Source organism: Oreochromis aureus, linkage group 18, assembly GCF_013358895.1.
Source record: "Oreochromis aureus strain Israel breed Guangdong linkage group 18, ZZ_aureus, whole genome shotgun sequence".
NCBI lineage: Eukaryota > Metazoa > Chordata > Actinopteri > Cichliformes > Cichlidae > Oreochromis > Oreochromis aureus.
The window spans coordinates 30619985-30646044 of NC_052959.1; the positions used below are offsets into that span (position 1 = coordinate 30619985).

The following is a 26060-nucleotide window of genomic DNA, read 5'->3' on the forward strand; positions in this document are numbered from 1 at the left end:
TTGGCCAGTTTCTACCAACCACATACCACAAACCTTTCAAAATGGAACACAGCACTATCAAAGTTAAACATTAGTCCAAAATATTAGATCTCAAAACAACAGCTGTGCATCAACAGGTGCTCACATAAAAGTAGTGTTAGATATGATACAAACATAGATAATAACCAGTGTTGGGGAGTAACGGAATACATGTACCAGCGTTATGTATTTAAAATACAAAATATGAGTAACTCTATTCTGTTACAGTTACCATTTAAAACGGTGATATTTAGAATACAGTTAGTTTGTTGAAATAAATGGATTGCACAGTGGTCTTTTCCTGTTTCATATGTTAGGCTATCCCCTCTATATCTTTAGTAATTCAATGCTCGTGGAAACCCAAACAAGACTCTAATGCCTGGGTCTCAAACTCGTAGCCATGTCCCCCCCCTACTTGCAGCCCGCATATTGACATGAAGAAATATTTTTTAAAATTATTATTCAAAAACTTATTTAATATGAAGGCAATATGAGCAGAGTGTTACAGACATAGCCCTAAAGAATACAGCCTCATGGGCAGTGTAGTCCGTGCTGCAGGGAGAATGTGTGGGACTGCTCCTCCCGTTAGGTGTGTGTGAGCGCGAGGGAGGGAGAAAAAGTAGAGTCGAAAAGTACAAGGTGCTACCAACAACAAAAGAATAAAGCATGTAAATATAATAATAGGGCTGCCACGATTAGTCGACTAGTCACGATTACGTCGACTATCAAAATCGTCGACGACTAATTTAAAAGTCGACGCGTCGTTTGAAGCTTTGTAAGATCCCAAAAGATGCAGGAATAAGTAGTAGGATTTAAGAGTGTAATAACGGACTGAAACAGAAGATGGCAGCACTGCATGTACAAGGATGCCAGCTGCCGTTAAACCCCGAAGAAGAAGAAACTGTCCCAGAATTCATAGCGCAGCTCAGCTCAGTTTCCAACAATGGCGGCAGCTAGTTAGTTTTAATGTTACTGTTATTATTCTTTCTGGGTCACAAAATAAACGTTTAACATATTTTCAGGCGAGAATGTAACTGTGTAAACTTCAAATATCTGCTCAGTTTATCAAGACACCACATATTTGCAAAAGCGCTCCGGCGTTTTCGGAGGCGTCTGTTACCCACTAGCTCCATAGCTAGCCGGGGCAAGGCTCACTAGAGCCGGTGAGAACACCGGACTCCCGGCAAATCTTTCGCTACTCAGGTTAAACATGATATATAAGCCACTTAGATAACTTAAAAATGTTATTGTTTGGCTTTTTCAGTATTTTATTTGTTCATGAGTAAATTGGTTTGGCTGAAAGTTATAGTTTTTACACAGCTGAATAAACGTCAAGCAGACACCTGATTATCAGAAGTGTGAGATGCTCCAGAATATACTCCGGTGTCCTGTTATATTTTAGATAGCAAGGAGCAGACGGCTGTGTTTATTAAACTCCACCAAAACAATCTGCAAATTTCATTTAAATTTAATAAACTATCATCTTGTCTTCATTTTTAGTTAGCACATACCTTAAACACTTAAAGTTGTAAGCTAATGATAGTTATATAAGAGCAGATGCATGCTGGTGCAATAAGCTGTACGTTTTACGTTCAATGGATGCATGATCTGATTAGTCGACTAATCGCAAAAATAATCGGTGACTAGTCGACTATCAAAATAATCGTTTGTGGCAGCCCTATATAATAATAACCACTGCAGCCAAAAAGAGTGCCTGTCAAGCCCAGTTGTAAGTAAGCTGTTAAGACTTGACTGTACACTGTGTTCATGTTTTCCTCCGAAACAATAAAGTTCCATTGGAGCAGCCTTTCAACACCTCTTTCTGTCTCTTGCTAGCAAAGTTGACCCAGAAAGTAAAGCTAGTTAGCTGCTACAGATACGGAACCCGAAGTCTTAGCCAGAGGTCTCTTTACTAGGGTTCGGAGCCGAGACTGTCAGGGCATTGCGGTGTGGAGAGAAGGAAGAGAGGACCCAAATGGAGGACTCATGGGTCAGTGAAGGATGAGGATGGTGTTTATTATAAATGCAGGATGAACATAACATAACAGAGATTCTGACACTGACTGACTGAATGGCTGGCTAACTGAACTGGAAAACACACGCGGAATCAACGATGACAAGACAACGAACTGGCGGAAACTAAGGACTTAAATACTCTGGCAAATGATGATGATTAGAGACCAGTGAGTACACAGCTGAACATAATCTAACACATAAACAGAAGGTTGACACAGTGAAACAGCAAACATGAAACCTAAACAGTGACAAAGTCTAAAACTGAAAACACTGGGTCAATGACCAAGGAATCCTGGCAGAGGTAACAAGAGAGTACAAAAAGAAAACATTTTTCACTAGCAGTAAAAAAAAAAAAAGTGTGCACTTATGTCTGCATTTTTATTTTGGTAAATACGAACAAAATTATAGCAGAAGTGCTGTCACGTGTCTGGTAAAAAGAAAGTATTAGTGTATTTATTTGGTAGTTCAATAAAAGGCTTAAGAGTGAGAAAAAAAACTGCGTTCACGTTTGCAGTTTTGTCTTGTAATACAATATTTGAAATGTATTACTTCCCATATATGTCAATCCAGTGTATACATGTCATTAAAAAGAAAACAAACGCAACAGAAGTTCAAGTGCAAGTCAGAACAGTGAATGGAATTGGCTCCAGCTTTAAACTGTGAACTTCAGAGAGAAAATAACTGTTTTTAATAAAGGCTACCTCCACATGTACAAAGGTAGTTTTTTAAAACAATCATTTTTCTGATGTTGTTTTTGGGAAATAGCTCTGATCACATTAAGACACATGTGACCTCAAGCACTGTTGAGACCAAACCAAAGAAACAAGAAATGTCAATCAAAAGCCCACAAATAATAACATAATGATGTCAGATAAAGGTGGTAAAGGTGCAAACCTTTAAATTTGTGAGACAAACTCTGTTTTTCTTGTCCATATGAAAACACAGAAACTGAGCTTTCAAAAATCTTCAGCCTTCCTAGAAGGAGTTTTTTAAAACTTAATTTTCAGTGATCCAAACACCGTTTATATTGGTTAAAAAGCCAAAACACACAGAAAAAGCTACATTTACCAAATGTACCTGTTAATGTAGTCAGAGACACATAAGCTCCGCCATCAACATTTTCTAAAAATGAAACTTAGCATGTAGCATGGTTTCCTATATGACTTTTCAACTGTACCGAAGAAGTGAATTTTTTCCCACAGCTGCTACAACAATATGGTTTTTCACCTGTGTGGCCTTTAATGTGTATTTTCAAACTTGACATACGACTAAAACTTTTCCCACAGACACTGCAATAATGTGGCTTTTCATCTGTGTGGCCTCCCATGTGTCTTTTCAAACTTGACATATGAGTAAAACCATTCCCACAGGCACCACAACAATCCGGTTTCTCACCTGTGTGGACTCTGTGAATTTTCAAGTTTGTGAGGGAACTAACACTTTTCCCACATGTACTACAGCAATGTGGTTTCTCACCTGCGTGGACTCTCATGTGGGCTTTCAAGTACTTGAGACAAGTAAAACCTTTGCCACATGTGTTGCAACAATGTGGTTTCTCACCTGTATGAATTCTTATGTGACTTCTCAAAGTTGTTGCCACACTAAATTGTTTCCCACAGGTGCTACAAGAATATCTTTTTTCACCTGTATGTAATTCCATGTGTATTTTAAAAGATGCCTTGTGATTAAATCCTTTCCCACATGTGCTACAGGAATATGGCTTCTCACCTGTATGAATTCTTATGTGACTTCTCAAAGCTCCTGCCACACTAAATAGTTTCCCACAGGTGCTACAGGAGTATGGCTTCTCACCTGAATGAATTTTTATGTGACTTCTCAAAGCTCCTGCCACACTAAATAGTTTCCCACAGGTGCTACAGGAATATGGCTTCTCACCTGTATGAATTCTTATGTGGGTTCTCAAATTTGCTGCCAAACTAAATCTTTTCCCACAGGTGCTACAGAAAAATGGCTTTTCACCTGTGTGAATTCGCATGTGTCTATTCAAGTGCGACTTTGAACCAAATGTTTTACCACAGGTGCCACAACAATGAGGCTTATCACCTGTGTGAATTCTCATGTGTTCATTTAAATGTGTTTTTAGAGTAAATCTTTTCCCACAGGTGCTACAAGAATGTGGCTTCTTGCCTATGTGAATTTGCATGTGTTGTTTCAAGTTTCCCATCCTATTAAATTTTTTCCCACAGGTACTACATAAATGTGCTGTCTTGGAATTTTGAACTCTCAGTTCTGGTACGACTTGATCTGACTCATTTCTGTCTGAGTTATCATCCTTGTTTTCTTCCTGATCTGTGTCAGGAGAGTTGTGAGAAAGGAGCTGGTCACTGCTTGGTTCTGGTTCACTGTGGTCACTTTCTTCACGAGCAGGAAAAGTTTCAGTCTCCTGCTTTCGTACAAGTGGTTTTGCCTCTTGAGTGGTACTGAGTTCCTCCTGTTCCTCTTTAATCTGTGAAGAATCCTCTTGGTCAATACTGGAGTTCTTCTCCTGGTTACAGACCTGCTGATCTGTGAGGCCCTCCTCGTCTTTACAGTCACGTTGTGGAGGATCTGAAGGGACAGATTGATAAAATCAGAAAAACATAAATTTGATCAATTGTAATGTAACCTCAACAATTAGCAGGTCCTTACATGGTAAACATGGATCTCACATGTACTAGTAAAAGGCATGTTGTGGGGAGAAGCTGTTTTGCTGACTCAGTGATAGACATTTTGGAAATCTAATTTACGTAAATAAAAAGATGATCATGCATCAGGTGAGATTTAAAAACATGACAAAAATTCTGCAGTAAAAAACTGTGAGATTCTCAGACAAACTGTAATGCTTCTAAATAAATATTACTGCTGTATTTTCTGTGTTACCAGCTGACTACTGACTCTTTTCAAATCAATTTTATTTATACAGCACCAAATCACAGCAACAGTCGCCTCAAGGGGCTTTATTTTGTAAGGTAGACCCTACAATAATGCAAACAGAAAAACCCAACAGTCATATGACCCCCTGTGAGCAAGCACTTTGGTGACAGTGGGAAGGATAAACTCCCTTTTAATAGAAAGAAACCTCCAGCAGAACCTAGCTGCCATCTGACGCGACTGGTTGGGGTGAAAAAAGGAAGAGAGGTCAAAAGACATGCTGTGGAAGAGAGCTAGAGTTTAATAATAAGTATGATTCAATGCAGAGAGGTCTATTAACACATAGTGAGTGAGACAGGTGACTGAAGAAGAAATAATGCATCACGAGAATCCCCCAGCAGCCTACACCTATTGCAGCATAACTAAGGGAGGATTCAGGGTCACCTGATCCAGCACTAACTATATGCTTTAGCAAAAAGGAAAGTTTTAAGCCAAATCTCAAAAGTAGAGATAGTGTCTGTGTCAGGGACCTGGATCTGAGCGACCCAGGGTCCCTGTATTATATTATATGTGTTTTGGTGTTGCTGTCCCTCGTTCTTCCTGCTTGCAGGTGTGTGCGCGTGCGTGCGTGCGTGTGTGTGTGTGTGTGTGTGTGTGTGTGTGTTTGTATGTGCGTGTGTGTGCGTGTGTGTTTGTGTTTGTATGTGCGTGTGTGTGCGTGTGTGTTTGTGTTTGTATGTGCGTGTGTGTGCGTGTATGTGTGTGTGTTTGTATGTGCGTGTGTGTGCGTGTATGTGTGTGTGTTTGTATGTGCGTGTGTGTGCGTGTGTGTGTGTGTTGGTATGTGCGTGTGTGTGCGTGTGTGTGTGTGTGTGCGTGTGTGTTTGTATGTGCGTGTGTGTGTGTGTGCGCGTGTGTGTTTGTATGTGCGTGTATGTGTGTGTGTGCGTGTTTGTGCGTGTGTGCGTGTGTGCGTGTTTGCGCGTGTATGTGTGTATGTGCGTGTATGTGTGTATGTGCGTGTGTGCGCGTGTATGCGTGTGTGTGCGTGTGTGCGCGTGTATGTGCGTGTGTGTGTGTGTTTGTATATGCGTGTGTGTGTGTATATATGCGTGTGTGTGTGTGTGTTGTATATGCGTGTGTTTGTATATGCGTGTGTGTGTGTGTGTGTTTGTATATGCGTGTGTGTGTGTTTGTATATGCGTGTATGTGTGTGTGTGTGTTTATATGTGTATATGTGTATATGCGTGTGTGTGTGTGTGTTGTATATATGTGTATGTGTGTGTGTGTGTGTGTGTGTGTGTGTGTGTGTGTGTGTGTGTGTGTTTGTATATGCGTGTATATGTGTGTGTGTGTGTGTGTGTTTATATATGCGTATATGTGTGTGTGTGTTTGTATATGCGTGTATGTGTGTGTGTGTGTGTGTGTGTATGTGTGTGTGTGCGTGTATATGTGTGTGTGTGTGCGTGTGTATGCGTGTGTGTGTGTGCGTGTGTGTGTGTGTGTGTGTGTGTGTGTGTGTGTGTGTGTATGTGTGTGTGTGTGTGTGTGTGTGTGTGTGTGTGTGTGTGTGTGTGTGTGTGCGTGTATGTGCGTGTATGTGCGTGTATGTGCGTGTATGTGCGTGTATGTGCGTGTATGTGCGTGTATGTGCGTGTATGTGCGTGTATGTGCGTGTATGTGCGTGTATGTGCGTGTATGTATCTGGGAGCACCTTCAGGCCTGGTGGGTGTGGCCCTGCCAGGTGGTTGGCCACACCTGAAGACCATCACACACCTGCAGCTGATCAAGCCTCGTCGGAGGAGCTACTTAAGAGTGTGGTGGAGCGCTCCCCGATGCTGGATCATTGTGTGGCTTCACGTTAGTCTCTTGGCCACTTAGTAAGTTTAGTCTGTTGCATTGTGGTATGTCTGACGGCTGCCTCTTTGTTATTTCCCCAGGAGAAATGTGGAGACGAGAGGGCAGCGAGCACGGGGTGCTCAGACACTGAGGAGCGGGGACAAAGAAGACTAACACTGGGAAGAGGACATGTCACGGGAGTCGGGAACGCACTGAGGATTTATTGTTATTTTACATGCACTGTATATAAGCGCACTGCTTGCATTCAGAGCTCTGCGCCTGGGTCCTCCTTCCTCACATTCCCACGGTTGGGCAGGGTCAACTGTGACAGTCTTTCTCCGAAATCCAAACTGGAAACTGGTTTCACAGAACAGGGGCCTGAAAACTGAAGGCTCTCCTTCCAATTCTACTTTTAAATACTCTAGGGACAACAAGTAAGCCTGCAGTACGAGAGCGAAGTGATCCAATGGGGTGATATGATACTTGACCTTGTGTGTGAATAGCAGGACTTTGAATTAAATTCTGGATTTAACAGGGAGCCAATAAATGGAAGCCAATATAGGAGAAATATGCTCTCTTTCTAGTTCCTGACAGTACTCTCGCTGCAGCATTTTGGATTAACTAAAGGCTTTTCATGGGTTTTTAGGGCATCCTGATAATAATGAATTACAGTAGTCCAGCCTAGAAGTAATAAATGCATGAACTAGTTTTTCAGTGTCACTCCCAGACAGGATATTTCTAATTTTAGAGATCATGTGCAAATAGAAGAAAGCAGTCCTCCATATTTGTTTAATATGTGCATTGGAGGACATATCCTGATCACAAATAATTCCTCACAGTGTTACTGGAGGCCAAGGTAATGCCATCCAGAGTATCTCCAAAAGTTGATTCTGTTCATCTGGACGTAGCGTTTTCAGTGGGAGAAATGTTTCGTCACTCATCCAAGTGACTTCTTCAGTCTCAGCTGACTGCAGGTTTTCCTATAGACAGTACATTTGCATAATGACTGAACCTAGTACCACTGAAGGAACAATGGGCTGGGAGGTCAGTTCATTCATCATAATTATGCAAATTCTCATGACCATTGATCAACAACCATTGATCAAAGCCCACTGATCAATGGCCATGAGTACCATTCACAGAGAGTTGGGGAATGGCTGCAATCACAGCATTGTAAGATGGCGAAAGATGTACCCTTAGGCCCCCTCCTCGATTCAGAGATGGTCTTTCCCTTTTCACGTAAATGGCCTCCTTGACTCCGACACCATCTGTCTTCTCTGTCCAAAATGTGAACACTGGTATTCTTGAAAGAGTGACCTTTGTCCTTTATAGATGTACAGCTGAGTCTTGTCCTGTCAAAGTGGCTATTCTATGCTGTGCCATGCATTTGTGAAGTGGCTGTTTGGGCTCTCCAATGTAGATGTCTGAGCATTCCTCACTACACTGCACAGCATACACTACGTTATTAAGCTTGTGTTTAGGATTCTTTGTCTTTGGGATGAACCAGTTTCTGTTTGAATGTATGACTGGGTACACTGGAATGTTGTGCTTGGAGAAGACTCTCCTGGGTTTCTCTGATATTGTCATCCCTTACATAGCAGGTTTATCAGAGAAACTCAGGAGAGTCTTCTCCATCTGCAATCTATAATCCAGTTTTGAGATCCCTTCCTATACGCCTTAGCGCCCACTCACATTTACATGGATGATAAAATCACCCACAATAATTATTTTATCTCAGCTCAGCACTAAATCAGATAAAAAGTCTGAGAAATCAGACAGAAACTCTGTGTAAGGCCCAGGTGGACGACAGACGATAACAAATAAGATCGTTTTTTGAGTTTTACAGCTAGGGTGGACAAGGCTAAGCATCAGGCTTTCAAATGAATCAAAAGTCTGTCTTGGTCTTTGGTTGAGTAATAGGCTGGTGTGGAAAATTGCTGCCACACCTCCCCCTTAGCCTGCGCTTCCAGGATTCAGTTAGTTAGTATGACTCGGTGGTGTTGATTTATTTAAACTGACACAATCATCCTGCTGTAACCAGGTAATCGATCTACTAGGTAAAGCAGTGTAGATCGATTTTGCTGATCAATTATTAACTCATGTACTAACAGAGACTTGGAAGAGAGATACCTAATGTTTAAGAATCCCCATTTCACAGTTTTGCTCTTTGGTGCAGATGTGGATACCTAATTGTTCTTTGTTTGTGATTCTGTTTGGTTTAAGTCTTTTTTAAAAATGTTTTTTAGTTTCTTTTTTGTCTGTTTGGGAGCTGACAGAGTCTCTAAGTGGATGGGGGTTTCTCTTTACTTAAGAGATAATCTGTTAAAGGCAATCTGCTGACTGACAATACAACACTGTGTGTGTTTGTGGTGGTGAGGATTGGGACTGAACGACTTATAGATTTATAACATGAACCATCAAACACCAAAACGGGGGGGAAAAAAGAACAAGTGCAGGGTTTGCGTTCCATCAAACATCTATTAATTTATAACATATAAAACATAAAAGCTTTAAATATGTTAAAAACAAATAATAATTAAAAGCCACCAATATGAGAAAATAAAGACAATTTATTATAAAACTAAATACATGAGAAAAACAAAATACTTGATACAGAAAGACTTCGGTTAAAGGTTAAATTTAGATCTTTATTTAAAATTACTCTGAACCTTTACATGACACTTTGTAAATAACCCTAAGTGCCTTTATTTAGTTCCTTGCACCTTATTTTGACACTCATCGTTGTTTTCTACTACTAACTTCCTGTTTGGGTGTAGAAGCTTTTATTTTGATGGGACAATTTCCTGTAAGACTGTTTTTTGGCGCAGTTTTCAGCAGCAGTCGCGGGAATTTGAAATGTCATGGTGTAACGGAGTCTATGGAGATTTCCTTTGTTATTAGCAGCCCCCTTGATAGAGGCACAAGGTATGGCAATGACATAAATAAGGACATGTTTAGATGTTTTTGTGACAGAGGCTACATTTGTTAAATGTCACGTTGAACGTACTTTATGTTATAATGTTTACGATTGTAAGAGTGTGGGTTTTTTTTGCTTACACGCTGTTTCTGTGTATACATCCCCAGCTCTTACGGTGAGATTGATGGTTTACTGCCATTAAACCTTCAAACGTCATCAGTAAAGTGTCATCCTTCATTCGGGGGGGTTCGCTACAGTAAGAGCTTACCTCCGGGAGCAGTACGAGCTTGCCTCCGGGAGAAGAGAGAGAGAGCTTCCTGCGATCGGAACGGTAACGGAACGGCGCGGAGCAGCAAGCTACAGCAACGGCCCGGTAACAAGCAATTGCTCTCAAAATGGAAAATATAGAAGGAGATCAGATAAACCAAAAGGAACAACAAAAGGAATTGACATGCGAAGCCGATGAAACAGCTAATGAAACGTTCCAAAGGCGATCAGAACGGCCCAGTGTGCCCACAGAAAATGCTCTCATATCAAAGGGATGAACAGAATAAAAAGAGAAGAAACTGCTAACCATTTATGAACATTGGAAAGGCCAGGTCAGAGCATACAGAGAAGACCTGAAAAGTGATTTATCAGATTCACGGTTAGCAGAAATGGCTGATGATATTGAAAGGGCAGTAAATGACATGATGAAAGCATACAGTGAATATAGAGAGCGTAATGAACCATCCCATGTCATAAGGCGCAAAATGGACTCTTGTGAATCAGTGACAAAGGACATTATGAAAATCATATCTGAGCGCTTAGCAGCTATAGATGAGTATGATGCCGATAGAGAAAGGCAGCGCCTCCATCAGCTCTTAGCTTATGAACATGCTAAGTCCATATTTGGTACTGCATCACAGTCAAGTTACCAATCTGAAGCAAGCATCGCAGCCAAAAGAATCGATGCAGTTGCAGAATTAGCTGCAAAAGAAGCTCAGTATAAAATCACACAAGAGGAAATAAAACAAAAGCAAAAATAAGAGAAATGGAAGAGAAACACAGGAGGGAATTGGATGCACAAAGGTCTGAACTAGAGCGTTTACAAGCAGAAAAGGAAAGGCAAGCAGCACGTGCAAAATTAGAGATTTATGACAAGGAATTTAAAGTTGATATGGACAGTCAGTTAATGTTACAGAGCAATGGGATGTCTGTTATCAACCAAAGCTTTGCACAACCAGCCTCAGAGCTCTCTACAGGTTCATATCACCCACATGTGGAAAAATATGCATCCATCCCTGTCAATAATCCTCTACAACAACTGCACTCGCAAATTGTCACTCCATCGCCTCCCACAGATGTATTCCAGCTGGCTAAAGCTATTCAAGACAGCATAGCAGTAAGCAGAATTCCAGTGCCAGTGCCCATCGTGTTCAGCGGAGATCCCATCACCTACATCGAATGGAAGGCTTCCTTCATCTCACTGGTGGGCCACAAAGGTATCTCTCCAGCTGAAAAACTGCATTTGTTAAAAAGGTATATCACTGGTCCTGCTCTTAAGTGTCTTGAGGGCACGTTCTACCGCAGTGATGAAGAGGCATACAAAGATGCATGGAAAAGACTTGACCAACGCTACGGTCAGCCATTTGTTGTTCAAAAGGCATTCAGAGACAAACTGTCAAAGTGGCCTAAAATCCACTCAAAAGATGCAGAAGGTCTCACGGGCCTTTTCTGATTTTCTCACAACCTGTCTGCAAGCGACACCACATGTAAAGGGCTTAGAGATATTAAGTGACTGTGAGGAAAACCAAAAGTTATTGCAAAAGGTTCCAGAATGGCTCGCAACACGTTGGAATTGTCAAGTCACAGTTGCTCTCATGAAAGGCAAAGATTTTCCCTCTTTCAAGGATTTTGCAGAGTTTGTAGCACTCGAGGCAGAAATTGCATGTAATCCTGTGACTTCTTCATATGCACTCCATTCATGCAGCTCATCCTTGGAGAAAAGATACACAAGGAGACCAAACCAAGCAGATCTGTGACTCAAGTCTTTACTACACAAGCCACAGTACAAGGAGAAAAACTAAGTCAAATGACACAAAGTTAAAGGTGGCCTGCATGTTCTGCAAAGATGAAAGTCATCAGTTGTCAAAGTGTCCAAGCTTCTCAGAAAAGTCACTAGACCACAAACGGACATTTGTGAAGGACAATAAACTGTGCTACTGGTGCTTAAAGGTGGGCCACAATGCCAGAGACTGTCGTCATCGCCACAAATGTGACACTTGCAAAGGCGACACCCCACCTGTTTGCACAATGAGAGTCACATGGCAAACGAAAGGCCTCAGAGCTCTACAAACGTCACTTCAACCATGGAAAATGACACCATGGCAGCCACAGCTCTGAATGTGACTAAGGTGGGTCAATCAGGTAGTACCTCCATGATTGTTCCTGTGTGGGTTTCCACTACCCAGAGTCCATCTAAAGAGCAGCTTGTGTACGCTTTATTAGACACGCAAAGTGACAACACATTTGTCAGTGAAGAGGTAACTAACCAGTTACAAGCAGTATCCCATCCAGTTAAGCTAAAACTAACCACGATGCTGGGAGTTCACATGACAGTCAAAAGTCAGAGAGTAGCAGGGTTACGTGTGAGAGGTTATAATTCAGATGTTCACATTGACCTTCCACCCTCCTACACAAAGGACTACATCCCATTTAACTATGACAACATACCCACAAATGAAACTGCAAAACAATGGCCCCATCTGTCAGAGATCGTTGATCAGATACCTCCTCTCCTGAGTTGTGATGTTGGACTGCTCATTGGATTTAACTGTCCCAGAACTCTAGCTCCAAAACAGGTTCTACTCGGAAAGGACAATGAGCCATTTGCAATACAGACAGATCTAGGGTGGAGCATCGTTGGTGGCTCTACATCAGAGCCAAATGAAACTGAAGCAAGTCTGTGCCATAGAGTCATGGTAAAGGAAATGCCTGCTGTAACACCAATGGACGTGATCAATGTTCTTGAATCAGATTTCAAGGACACAAAGGCATATGAAAAAACGGTCTCACAAGAGGATCTCGTTTTTCTGGAAAAACTTAAGGAAGGGATAAAGAAAAACGAACAAGGACACTGCGAGATGCCTCTTCCATTCAAGCAAAGGCCAAACTTACCAGACAACAAAAGGCTTGCAGAGATCAGACTGGAACACTTAAAGAGAAGGTTGAACAACGATGAGAACTACAAAAATGATTATGTTGCATACATGAACGACATAATTGAAAGAGGAGACGTGGAAGAAGTACACAGTGAAGGAATACAAGGTGAACAATGGTACATCCCCCATCATGGGATTTACCACCCCAAAAAGCCCACAAAACTGCGTGTCGTATTTGACTGTTCAGCCAAACACAATGGAACTAGTCTCAATGATCACCTCCTCCAAGGGCCAGACTTAATAAACAATCTGACTGGCATTCTCTTGAGATTCCGGCAACATCCTATTGCCTTAATGTGTGATATAGAAAAGATGTTCCACCAGTTCCACGTCAGTGAGAGGGACCGGGACTATCTACGTTTCCTCTGGTGGAAAAACGGTGATACAAGCACACAACCTCAAACATACAGAATGAAGGTGCATCTTTTTGGTGCAGCATCATCTCCAGGCTGTGCAAATTATGGACTGAAGTACTTAGCCAAAGAGCACTGCCACTCACACCCAGCAGGTTCACAGTTCATTGAGAAAGACTTTTACGTCGATGATGGAGTTACGAGCACAAACGCAGTGAAAGAAGCAATACAGTTGGCACAAGAAGCCAGAGAAATCTGCAGCAAAGGTAACCTGCGTCTCCACAAGTTTGTTTCTAACAATCACACTGTTTTGCAAAGTATACCTGCATCAGAGTGCGCTGTAAACATTAACATAAGAAACTTGACATTCAAAGACATGCCACAAGAAAGAGCACTAGGCATCCAGTGGAACATTGAAAAGGACTGTTTCAAATTTGACAACACACTGAAAGTCCAGCCAGCCACACGCAGAGGCATTCTTTCCACCGTCGCGTCGATTCACGACCCACTTGGACTTTTAGCGCCATATGTGCTGAATGGAAAGAAAATCTTGCAAGAAATGTGTCAGCATGGTGTCGGTGGGACGACCCCATACCTAATGCACTCAAGCCAAGGTGGGTGAGTTGGCAAAGTGACTTTGTAAATCTAGACAAGCTAAACATACCTCGCTGTTACCTGCCTGCTAACTTTGGTGAAACTAAAGAAATAGAGTTGCACCACTTCTCAGATGCGAGCTCAAGTGGTTATGGACAATGTAGCTATCTGAGGGCAAAAAAAACGCTAAAGGTGAAATTCACTGCTCTCTGGTAATAGCAAAGGCTCGAAGTTTCTCCAACTAAACTGACCACAGTCCCCAGACTTGAACTAACAGCAGCTGTAGTTTCAGTCTCAGTCAGCAACATGTTACGGGAAGAACTGTGTTATGGTGCAAAGGAGTATTTCTGGACTGATTCAAAGCTGGTGCTGGGCTACATAAACAATGATGCACGTCGTTTTCACACCTTTGTAGCTAACAGGGTTCAGAAGATCAGGGAAAGTACAAGCCCTCAGCAATGGTTTTACGTGCCATCAGAACTGAATCCAGCTGACAGTGCTTCGAGAGGTGTAACTGTCAAAGAGTTAAATAAGTCTATCTGGTTCACTGGCCCTGCCTTTTTGTGGAAAAATGAACTGCCCACAGCACAACCTGTCGAGCTGGATCTGACCATAGGAGATCCAGAAGTCAGAAAAGTACAGACAATGTTAACTAAAGTCACAGACACTGTAAGTCTTGCTGAACGTCTAAGTAAGTTCTCCTCCTGGTCCAAAGCAATTAAGGCTGTAGCACATCTCATAAGAAGGGCTAGACACATCAAGTCAAATGCATCAGCTACAGTGAGTGAACAAAAAAATGCTGAACTTGTGATCATTCGAAATGTACAAAGTCAAACGTACGAACAGGAGATAAGACTGCTGAAGAAAGGAGAACAGCTCCCACATCATAACAAACTGTTTAAACTGGACATTTTCATGGATACAGATGGTCTCCTCAAGGTGGGAGGGAGACTCCAGCATGCAACAGTGACACCTTCAAACACCCGATCGTGATCCCAAAAGAACATTATGCAGCCAAACTCATAATATCTCACTGTCATGACAAAGTAAAACACCAAGGAAAAGGATTCACAATAAATGAAATCAGATCCAGTGGCTACTGGATTCCTGGAATGAGTAAAACAGTTGCCTCATTCATCCGACAATGTGTGATCTGCCGCAGACTCCGCAAAGCTCCAGAGGGTCAGAGGATGAGTGACCTACCTCCACAACGCTTAGAGCCCTCTCCCTCCTTCACACACTGCGGCATGGACTGTTTTGGTCCATTTGTGACAACAGAGGGAAAACAACACAAACGGTATGGACTCCTATTTACTTGCTTTTGTTCTCGTGCCATTCACATCGAGTTCTTAGAGGACTTGTCTACTGATGCATTTATTAATGCATTAAGATGTTTCATTTCAATCAGAGGTGCAGTTCGACACATCCAATGTGACCAGGGAACGAACTTTGTTGGTGCTCAGAATGAGTTTAAAGCAGCTTTAAATGAGCTAGACACTCAGAGACTAAATACATACCTGTCCAAAAACAATGTGACTTTGTGATGAACGCACCCCACGCTAGTCACGCAGGGGAGTGTGGGAACGTCAGATAAAGACTGTCAGAAGTGTGCTGAATACCACTCTGTCACTGGCTCATGACAGACTCAATGATGCTTCATTACGGACCTTATTCTACGAAGCCATGGCTATAGTTAATAGCAGACCCCTGACTATAGATAACTTGAACAGCCCCGACAGCCTAGAACCACTCACGCCCAATCATCTGCTGCACATGAAATCCAATGCACCGTTGCCCCCACCTGGTGCCTTTTCAAATGAGGACCTGTACAGCAGGAAGAGGTGGCGCCGCGTGCAGTTCCTTGCAGAGCAGTTCTGGAGCCGCTGGAGACGAGAATACATTCACAACATCATTTCAAGGCAAAAGTGGCACTCACCAAAGAGGAATCTAAAAGTAGGTGATGTTGTGTTGGAAATGGATGAACTGGCACCCAGAGGGGAATGGAGACTTGCAAGAGTTGTAGAGACTGTCAGTGGGAAAGATGGACTTGTGCGAAGGGTAAAGATCTCACTTGGAGAAAAGAGACTCAATAACAAAGGTCAACGCTCTACTAAACTATCAGTGGTGGAGCGTCCAGTACAAAAACTTGTGTTATTGTTAGAGAGTTGTTAAGGTAACTCCTACATGGGTTATTTTGTTTGGGGAAAATTATTCATGGTGGTTCTTATGTAAACCAATTATTCATAATTTTGGTGGGAGTGTAAATAACCCTAAGTGCCTTTATTTAGTTCCTTGCACCTTATTTTGACACTCATCGTTGTTTTCTACTACTAACTTCCTGTTTGGGTGTAGAAGCTTTTATTTTGATGGGACGATTTCCTGTAAGACTGTTTTTTGGCGCAGTTTTCAGCAGCAGTCGCGGGAATTTGAAATGTCATGGTGTAACGGAGTCTATGGAGATTTCCTTTGTTATTAGCAGCCCCCTTGATAGAGGCACAAGGTATGGCAATGACATAAATAAGGACATGTTTAGATGTTTTTGTGACAGAGGCTACATTTGTTAAATGTCACGTTGAACGTACTTTATGTTATAATGTTTACGATTGTAAGAGTGTGGGTTTTTTTTGCTTACACGCTGTTTCTGTGTATACATCCCCAGCTCTTACGGTGAGATTGATGGTTTACTGCCATTAAACCTTCAAACGTCATCAGTAAAGTGTCATCCTTCATTCGGGGGGGGTTCGCTACACACTTACTGCAGCATTTATTTGTTTATTTTTGTAGATTAGCCATACATTGCCTGAACATGTTCAACAATTTCTGTTCCTCTGGTATTTTGAAGTAGAATGGGAGGCAGGGCCTTTCAGACCACTCTTCTGTGGAAGCAGCTCCCAGTTTGGATTCAGGAGACACAACCCTCTCTATTTCAAGATTAGGGTTAAAACTTTCCTTTTTGATAAAACACAGAGTTAGGGCTGGATCAGGTGACCCTGAGTTTTATTGTCTGGAACCCTCTTCTGACCTCTCTTGACCTCAAGAGCTAAAGAGAGATCAGAACATCCACCAAGCTGGGCATTTTAAAATCATGGTCAAACTTACGCTTCTCTATAGTTCATAAACATGGAGCAAGTCCACTTATAACATTACTCCACAGGCCTTGTGCTGGAATCCAAGGGGAAAGACAGGAAGACCCAGAAACATGTGGCACAGGGACACACCTACCATAGTGTTGTGTGGTTTGTGAAAAGCTTAGTTTAAAATCGATAATTTATTTTCAAATTGCATATTCGGCACTAATGGGGAAAACTGTCAATTTTAAATTAATTTTAAATTGTCAACTATATTTAAAAAGTTTACAAAACAGATGCATTATTGCTGCTTATTGCAGTTGGTCTTTAGATTCTTCATGTGCTACTATAATGTATCACTGAGGTCTGATTAGGACCCAACATGAGTTTTATTCAGTTTTGTAATAAGAAATCCATCTACCACAGCTTTGCATACCTATTATGTGCAACTTTACTTCAGGGTTCCACTTGATGCCCAGCTCTTGCCCGGTCCAGATGATGATATCTTTGGTTTCCTGCTTCAGTGAAAGCTTTCCTTCCTGATTGATGGACATTTCCTCCTGTTCTTCTTTAGTCTGTGAAGGATCTGTGTCCTCCAGGTCCAGACTGGAGTTCCTCTCCTGGTTACAGATCTGCCATGAATCTAAAGAAAAAGAAAGACAATAAAAAATAAATATTTTTTCTTTTGCCTACACATATCCAAGGAAGCAGGAACTGAAATTCTTCAACATACTCAAAATGTGTGCACAACAGCAGATATATGAACTGCGCATCATAGAAATTTCATTGGCATCACATCTCACTGGATTGAGTCAGACACACTGGACTGCAAGTCTGTGAGAGGATAAGAGGCCGTCACACCTATAATGTTATTGCTCCCAAAATAACTCAGGTTCATGCTGATTTCTAAATCCAAGGCAAGGTTAATGCTACAGTCACAAACAATGGGAGTAATTTTGTAAAAGCTTTCAAAGAATATGGAGATTCATAAACAGAAGATGATCTGGAAGACACAAATGATGTAGAATTGGCTGATGTCACTACAGTACTTGAGGAGAGCAAGAGCACGAGGAGGCTAAACTTCTTTTTGCCACCACACCATCGATGTGCATACGTTAAATCTCATTGCCACGACTGACCATGATAAAGCTGCTTCACAGCAGGGTGTTTCCAGAAAATTATAGTGCAAAGGAAAATTGTGCTGCCACCTGGAATAAGGCTCAACGCTCATCAGGTGCTTCTGATGTAAGAAATTGCTCAAATGACATATGTTGTACCTTCAGTGACTAGGTGGTGAGCTCCACCTAGTCACTGAAGGTACAACATATGTCATTTGAGCAATTTCACATCAGAAGCACCTGATGAGCGTTGAGCCTTATTAGCTCATTAGCTTCTCATTAGCTTCTCGACTGCATGGTACTCTGAGCTGAGTACCATGCAGTCGAGAAGCTAATGAGTCTACCTGAAAGTCACCTAAATGAAATCTGTGACCAACTGAAGGTGGCAAAACTGCATCCTCAAGAGACAGCGTTTCTCAAAGACTATACAGCCATTCTGAAACCACTTGCCTAGTCAGTCAACCTGCTCCAGGGGGAAAAGAACTGTTATTTCTGATATGTGATTCCCATCCTTCTCGGTGTGAAAGCCAAGTTGCAATTTTCAACTCATCATCAAAGCAATTGACACTTGATTTGCAGCTGTACAGGCCTCCCATGAGGCAAGGATGGCAGCATCCACCATCCCAAAGTTTTAACTCTGGTGGCTGATGATGAGAGAGAATGAGAGACCATGAACTATGGTTTAAGAAGCTTGTCTCTTCAACACAGAACCTTCTAATGATACCAGCACCACTAGACATCCCTCAGTGGGAAATAAGCCAGAAGATGATGACGACAACTTCTTCAGTGTTCAGACTCCAGAGGTGACCTGTTTTTCAACCAAGCAGTTCAACACTGACAACCTTGGATGGTTCTCTTGCCTTTGTTAAATGATCATGAAGTAATGTTGCTGGGTTGCATTAAAACATATTGTCTCGTGTTTAAAATTATATCTGGTGGCAAGGTTTAAAGTGCATTTTTTCATTGTCACATCAAGTTTAATTATCTGATTTGTATTGAAGGATATTTAGTAATTTGAAATTATTGGTGGAAGAATAATATTGACACTAAAAGCCAAAATAATATAGTTTTCATTTTTGAGAATTGTTTTATATATTGCCTTTTTGTCCTAATAAGGAAAAGGGTCATTGAAAATACAGATTTTTTTTCCTTGTGCAAGGCTACTTTTAATGTAACAAAGTGATGGAATATGTTGGTGACCATAACAGTAAATACTTTTCAATGGCATATTTTTTTTCTAATACTTTTCCACTTTTCAGCTTTGTAAATTAAAAAAATGGTTAAGTAAAGCCAGGGCTTTTTTTAAGCAGACAAAACATCTTATGTTAACACACCAAGTCTTTAACAAGTCTTTGCTCATCTACAGTAAATATATTATCTATTCAGGGAGATTTGGTCTTAACAGCCAATCGGTAGAGAAAAACAAACAAGAATTTGCAGAATGTGATTGCTACATTCATGTAGTTGTAAAAAGCATGACAATATATTAAATAATCTGAAGTATTCTGAATACGTTTGTCACATTGTAACGTATTCTGTTAAGTTACTCAAACTGCATTCCGACTGAATCCATGTAAGGATGGTACTGGAATCTGTTCACAACACCACTCTGCATAGCGGTAGGTTGAGCTCTTTGATCAGCAGACTGGTGAGCTGAGCTCCCATCAAGGCTGCACATACACCGCATTTCAAATTATTATCCAAATGATATTTTTTTCTCATTTTCCTAAAAAGTCGACTCAAATGACTGTCAGCATAATTTTCGAGTCATCAACCATTACAGTATAATTCAAATGTCACTGAATCAATCTCCCAATAAAAACAGTATGTTTTTCAAAAATAAAAAACTTAAAATACACCGTTCCAAATTATTACACACAACAGAATTTCCTAACATTTTATACGTTGTAAAGAGCTAAAAATGATCATTTGTTGAATTTGCAGCATTAGGAGAACATATTTACTGAAATCAAAGCTATTTCAATCAAAAACATCTTAACAAGTTACATATTAACATAGGACCCCATATTTGATAGCAGTTTCACAATTCTTGCATCCATGGAACTTGTGATTTTTTTCGAGAGTTTCTGCTTGTATGTCTTTCCAGGATGTCAGAATAGCCTCCCAGAGCTCCTGTTTGGATGTGAACTGCCTCATAGATCTTTTGCTTGAGGACGCTCCAAAGACTCTCAGTAGAATTGAGGTCAGGGGAGGATGTGGGCCACACCATGAGTTTTTCTCCTTTTATGCCGATAGCAGTCAATGATACAGAGGTATTCCCCTGAGATGGTGCACTGTCTTGCATAAAGATGATTTTGTTGTGGAAAGCACGATTCTTCTTTTTGTACCATGGAAGAAAGTGGTCAGTCAGAAACTCCACATACTTTGCAGAGGTAATTTTCACACCTTCAGGGACCCTAAAGGGGCCAACCAGCTCTCTCCCCATGATTCTGGCCCAAAACAAGACTCCACCACCTCCTTGCTGACATCGCAGCCTTGTTGGGACATGGTGGCTGTCCATCAACCATCCACCACTCCATCCATCTGGACCATCCAGGGTTGCACTGCACTCATCAGTGAACAAGACTGTTTGAAAATGAGTCTTCATGTAGTCTGCAACTGTTTCTGCTTGTGAGCATTGGTTAGGGGTCCTCAGTCCTTGTCTCACCATATGTAGAGTAAGACTCTCTGTGGTGCCTTGTAGCTGGAGCCTTTAAGTGGCCTCAGGGAGAAGGATCATGCTCTGAGATTTATCATCTAATATGGCAAATGTCTCCAGGGTGTGTATAGCGTTCTACAGCAGCACTTTACTCATCTTCAGAAGCCCTTGGTTACAGACAGCACGACGGTTTAGGTAGAGCACATCAGTAGATGGTTTACTCGCCAGTTCAGTGCCGTGTTCTGTTGGTGGTTTAGGTGCAGCAGCTTTGAGATTTACTGCAGGGCTTCTAGGTGTTTTGCCTTGCATGTCTTGCACTGCACTTTAAATCAACACTAAGCAGCCTGGTGGTGCCACCCACAATGCCAGCAGCGATTATTGGACTTAATCCAAGTAGATTTTTGCTCCTTTGTCGGCATCTTGAGGTTGACACACTGATCTACGAAGTGCAGTGTTATTACAATAAGGACAACAAGCTGTGGGCTTCCACTTCAGTGACTGTCAGTGAGATGTTTGTCCATTCCTCTCTCAGAATGTCCTGTAGTTTATCTCTGACCTCTGACACAGCTGCTGTCACATCCTCAAAGTAGCTCAGAGGACGGATATTGATGCTGGATGAGTCTGTAGACTCACTGAGTGCTGACAGTGAGGGGTAGTTGTGTAGAAACTGGATGTGATCCTCTGTGTGTGAGAGCTGCTTCAGCTCAGCATCTTTCCTCTTCAGCTCAGTGATCTCCTGCTCCAGCTTCTCCTCAAGCTCTTTGACTCGACTCACTTCAGTTTCCTGCTGGGATCTGATCTGCTGCTTCACATCAGAGCTTCTTTTCTGGATGAGATGGATCAGCTCAGTGAAGATCTTCTCACTGTGCTCCACTGTTTGATCAGCAGACTGATTGATGGCCTCCACCTCCTGTTGAAGCAGCTTCACATCTTTCTCTCTGTCCTGGTTTCTCTGCTGGATGTTTTGTCGACTCACCTCCAGCTCTCTCTGCCTCTCAGTCCTTTCTGCTGCAGTGGAGACAATAGTTATGTCCACGGGGGGGGGAAGAAAAAAAAAATCACCTGATCCTTCAGTATATCCAAACAGATCGAACAACAGAAAGTTTCTTGGAAGTGTTTTCTGTGTCGTTTCTCCCCTCTCTGCCAAAGATTGCGGGGTTTCTCACAGGGAGGATTATCGGGCTGATTTATTGCGGTACAAAGTGCAGCAAATGTTGGTCCTTTGTCTTCTTAGCCAAAAGTGTATTGCATTGTTCCCCCAAGGCTTGATTCAGACAAAGAATCCTGACACAGTTAGGTGTGATGGGTTTACTGCCCTTTAATGCAGTACAGAGGATATATATAAGGTCTGAAAAGTCACAAAGTAAGATTAAAAATTGTCATTAATGATGCAGTCATAACAAATGAAGGTCCAAGAGCATGAGCCATGTACTATATTTTATCTCTACAGCTATAAACAAGGTATAGCTCAGCTGCTACACAATGTAACAGGCTAGGATGATACAACCCCCCCCTCATAATAGCACAGGGTGTAGCACAGTTCACCAGAAACTGAAAACTTGTTCAAGCCTGCTTTCCAGAATGAACAGTTGCTACATTGTAACTTATATTTATCTGGATGTACACACAGGGGCCTGAATGAAGCCCTGAACTAAAAGACCAGCAGCATGGCTGAAATGGCCATAACTGGTTCAGATGCACTAAATGGCAGGGCCTCCAATGTCAACGTCAAAGCAGCTCTGAATCGTGAAATACACTACCTGCGGTAGCGAAGGATCTGGCCGCCCCATCATCAACAAATTTGGGGTGACTGGATCTGGGTCTGCCAAATCAGATAAAACATAGCCTAAGGGGTGGATAACAGTTATTAGTTAAAAACACCTTCAAGCTCAACCAGGACTGTTGTTAGCACTTCTTTACTGAGGACTTGCAAAACCAGGACTGTAGTCAGGGCAGCATTGACAGACTGGATTTCACACTCCCAGCAGTGTGAAATCATTTTGGAGGCCAAAATGATGACCACTAGGTGGAGTAAGTGGAATTTTATATGATTGGTTCCTTGGTCACATAGCAACTCTGCTGGCTTTCCACTCTGGGAGATAAATCTCCTCAGGGTCATCAGAAAGGAGTCTGTATTGATGTTGAACAGTAACTCAATATGAACTGCTCTTGTTGTGAGATATTTGAAAAGCAGACCCCAAAGTTTCTCATGTCGATGGTCAATTTTGACCTGCAGCTGTCCAAGACAACCAATTCCTGTTGAGAAAAAGGCTGGTTTATGCAATTTGAGCTAAGGAGGATGAATATCAGCCATCTTAGGGTTGACTGGTTGGGCTTTCCAGCTTTGGCAGTAAGGACAAGAGAACTGCTCTCTTCCGATAGCCTCATGACCACAAAGGATCCAGAACACTCTCCTCTGTTCAGCAAAGAGTCGTTCTGCACCTGGTTCCCAAAAGTTGATTCTGTTCAGCAAGTTAAGCAAATTCAAAAAGCACCATACATGTTTTTTGTTGAAGAGCAAAAAATAAAAGGAGGTAGAGTGTGTCTGTGAGCAGAGGAAAACACCCCAACAACTATTAAGTTTTATATACCTGTGCAGTGTAAGTCTTTCTCACGTTCCCAGATGTTATCCAGCACTCTGAACTGCTCTTTCCCGGTCCAGACGAAGATTTCTTCAGACTCCTGCTTCACTACAACCTGCACTACATCCTGACTGGTGCAGACTTCCTCCTGTTCCTCTTTAATCTGTGGAAGTTCTGGACCATCCTCATTCAGACCAAAGTTCCCCTCCTGTTTATAGACCTCTGGGTCATTCAGACTCTCCTCTTCCTCACACTTCATATTGCTGTAGGGGATCTTAAAGGATAAGGGGACATAACAAGAAGGTTACTAATACTGTATGATGACAGGAAGGCACATCTGAGCAAATATATTCTAGCAAGCCTGTACACTGTGAGCATGTTGCTCACATATGTGAGTGAAATTTAGAGTGTACCAATGGGACAAATGTTTAAGAGCACCTCTGTGAGTGATTCGAGTTATGACACTTTTATTGACAAAGTTCAGAGTGCACCACATTCAGGTGGCTGCTGCCAGATTCATTTAAGCCAGTTTGATTTTCACTGTTGCATGTTCAAATAAAACAACAGTGACTACATGAATTAAAATTTATATTTACATTAAAGCAAATGGTAACAATTTTTCAACCATTATTGAAAAATAATAATAATAGGACAGCAGTAAAACAATACATAAGAACAGATGGTAACACAATGTAACTTGATACAGGGTTCTTGAAAAGTAGCAAGTGAATGTGTTTAACTTTTTTGATTATAGGATAATAAGAGGGAAAAAAATGTAAATATAAAATAAGGATTGTGGAAGTATATTGCAAAAAACTATCTTGGAAGCAAGTCGAGGTCAGATTATGTGGAACACACAGATTTTAAAAAAGGAATGATAATGAGGCATTTGTAATAACTAAACTGTAAATATAAAAAGGTCATGGTCCTTTGTGTCTGAAGGATTTCCCTCCTCTCTTCACTTCTTTTGCTGTGGGGGAGGGGTCGGTGGTGGGTCACTTTATGTGTTTGAATTAACTCGTGATTTTTAACGAGATTTAGTTTACAATATTTTCATTTCCTCTCGCCAATTCCACAGAATCAATATACCATTATTTAATAACATCTGGAATACATTTCTGACCCATCTCGGTTTGGTTCAGACACCCGGGGCTGAAGACACGCACACCTCCACTTAACACAGAGAAAATATACAAGTTGCTGCTCTTAGCACAGAAAAACTGCTAATCTGGCCAGTATTCATCCCCAGTGAACCACCACGAGGATTATCCTGCGCCATCACCGCTCTCTAAAATCATGACAAACATGTACCAAGCTCCTGTCCCATAGCCGTCTTTATTATTGATAAATTTTAATTGTCTATTCCATTCTTATTATTTAGCTGCTTGCCTTTATTTGTACTCCTTTCCTTCTTTAATTTCTGCTGTTCAATTCAATTCAATTTAATTTTTAATTAAATTTAATTTTATTCATATACCACCAAACCACAACAACAGTTGCCTAAAGGCACTTTATATTGTAAGATAAAGACCCTACAATGATACAAAGAACACACCAACAATCAAATGTTAAGCAACCACTTTGGCAACAGTGGGGAGGAAAAACTCTTTTAACAATATGTCCGTATAAGTTCTCAGTCATTCAGGTAACAGTCGTCTAAGGCGCTTGGAAAGAAAGCGGCTAAATTACATGTTTCACCTCCCATCCGATACACTCTTTTTTATTCTAAAGCCAAATGGTGGATAGTCCCAGGTATTTAAAACCTGGTGGGAGTTGCCCCTTAAGATGATTATGTCTCTCGTCACACAACAAAGGTGTGAAAAAAGGGTCAATATCATAAGAGATTTTGTGTCAAACCATTGTGAGACTCTGCCTCAGCCCATCATGTGACCTGAAATCACCTGTTCAAAGATGGTCGTTTACAGTGGATAAAATACACTGAACACTTTAAGTGTGTGTAAACACACACACTTTAATGATGAAATGTAAATTATGTAACTGTGTACAAATATGTTCTTTTTTTCCCTTTTCTTTTCAGTTTCCGTGCTTTGCCTTCACATTACTTCCTGTTGCACGTCTAGTATTGTGTCACATATTATTGAAGTAAGACGCACGTATTGTAGTCCATCGTATTTACATACCTGTTTTTTCGGATATCCAGCAGTATGCGCTCACAGCTGGTCCTCCTCAATCATAGCTTATTAACATTTCAGATTTCTTCGCCTGCAGTACCAAGTCTATCCTTTAACTCTCGCGGATACTGCACCAAACAGCCAAAACATCGCGTCACATCCGTTTTTTTCTTCTTCTATTGCATTTCTGGCAGACTGGACTAAAAGGTGTATTAGCGCCCCCTAATGATTCAAATTGAGCACTGACTTAAAGGAATAGTGAATGACAGAGATCTCAAACTCATTTTACATCGTCAGTCACATAAACCAAATTTTAATCTTGAGTGGGCCAGACCAGTGAAACTCTGCTTTCTATCGATTTAAGTACACACTTTAGTATCAGTTTGAAATAAATCAAACAAGCTGAGCTGAACATGATCCCCTGTTAACAGAAACTAAAATTAGTGCAACTGAACCCAGAACATTTTACACATGCTGACGGAGCTGCAGACGAGTAAGGACAAAAAAATATCCACAGGAAGTCCTTTTTTACTATTTTATTAGCTTTTTACGTCTTGATGCATTCTCAATCATCCAGGTAGGTAAATCTTCAAAGGTTGATTCTGTTCATCTGGATATGGCGTTTTCAGTGGGAGAAACGTTTCGTCACTCATCCAAGTGACTTCTTCAGTCTCAGCTGACTGCAGGTTT

At 41.4% G+C, this 26060-nt stretch overlaps 1 protein-coding gene across 3 annotated transcripts; it reads right to left on the reverse strand.

Moving 5' to 3' along the window:
* Positions 1-1996: 1996 nt before the first annotated feature.
* On the reverse strand, positions 1997-25520 carry LOC116309821 (gastrula zinc finger protein XlCGF57.1-like). 3 transcript variants are annotated; one of them, XM_039602034.1, is made up of 5 exons: positions 25380-25520; positions 23248-23512; positions 17316-17522; positions 15613-15694; positions 4577-4602 (listed from the first exon to the last, which is right to left on the reverse strand). In XM_039602034.1, exons 2-4 carry the CDS (start codon positions 23495-23497, stop codon positions 15624-15626), a joined length of 528 nt encoding a protein of 175 aa, XP_039457968.1. In that variant the 5' UTR covers positions 23498-23512; positions 25380-25520; the 3' UTR covers positions 4577-4602; positions 15613-15623. The 3 variants fall into 3 exon arrangements, with proteins under 3 accessions (XP_039457967.1, XP_039457968.1, XP_039457969.1); XM_039602033.1 differs by lacking the exon at positions 15613-15694 and having other exon boundaries at positions 1997-4602; XM_039602035.1 differs by lacking the exons at positions 4577-4602; positions 15613-15694; positions 17316-17522 and adding exons at positions 21596-22004; positions 22417-22478.
* Between the last annotated feature and the right edge of the window lie 540 nt (positions 25521-26060).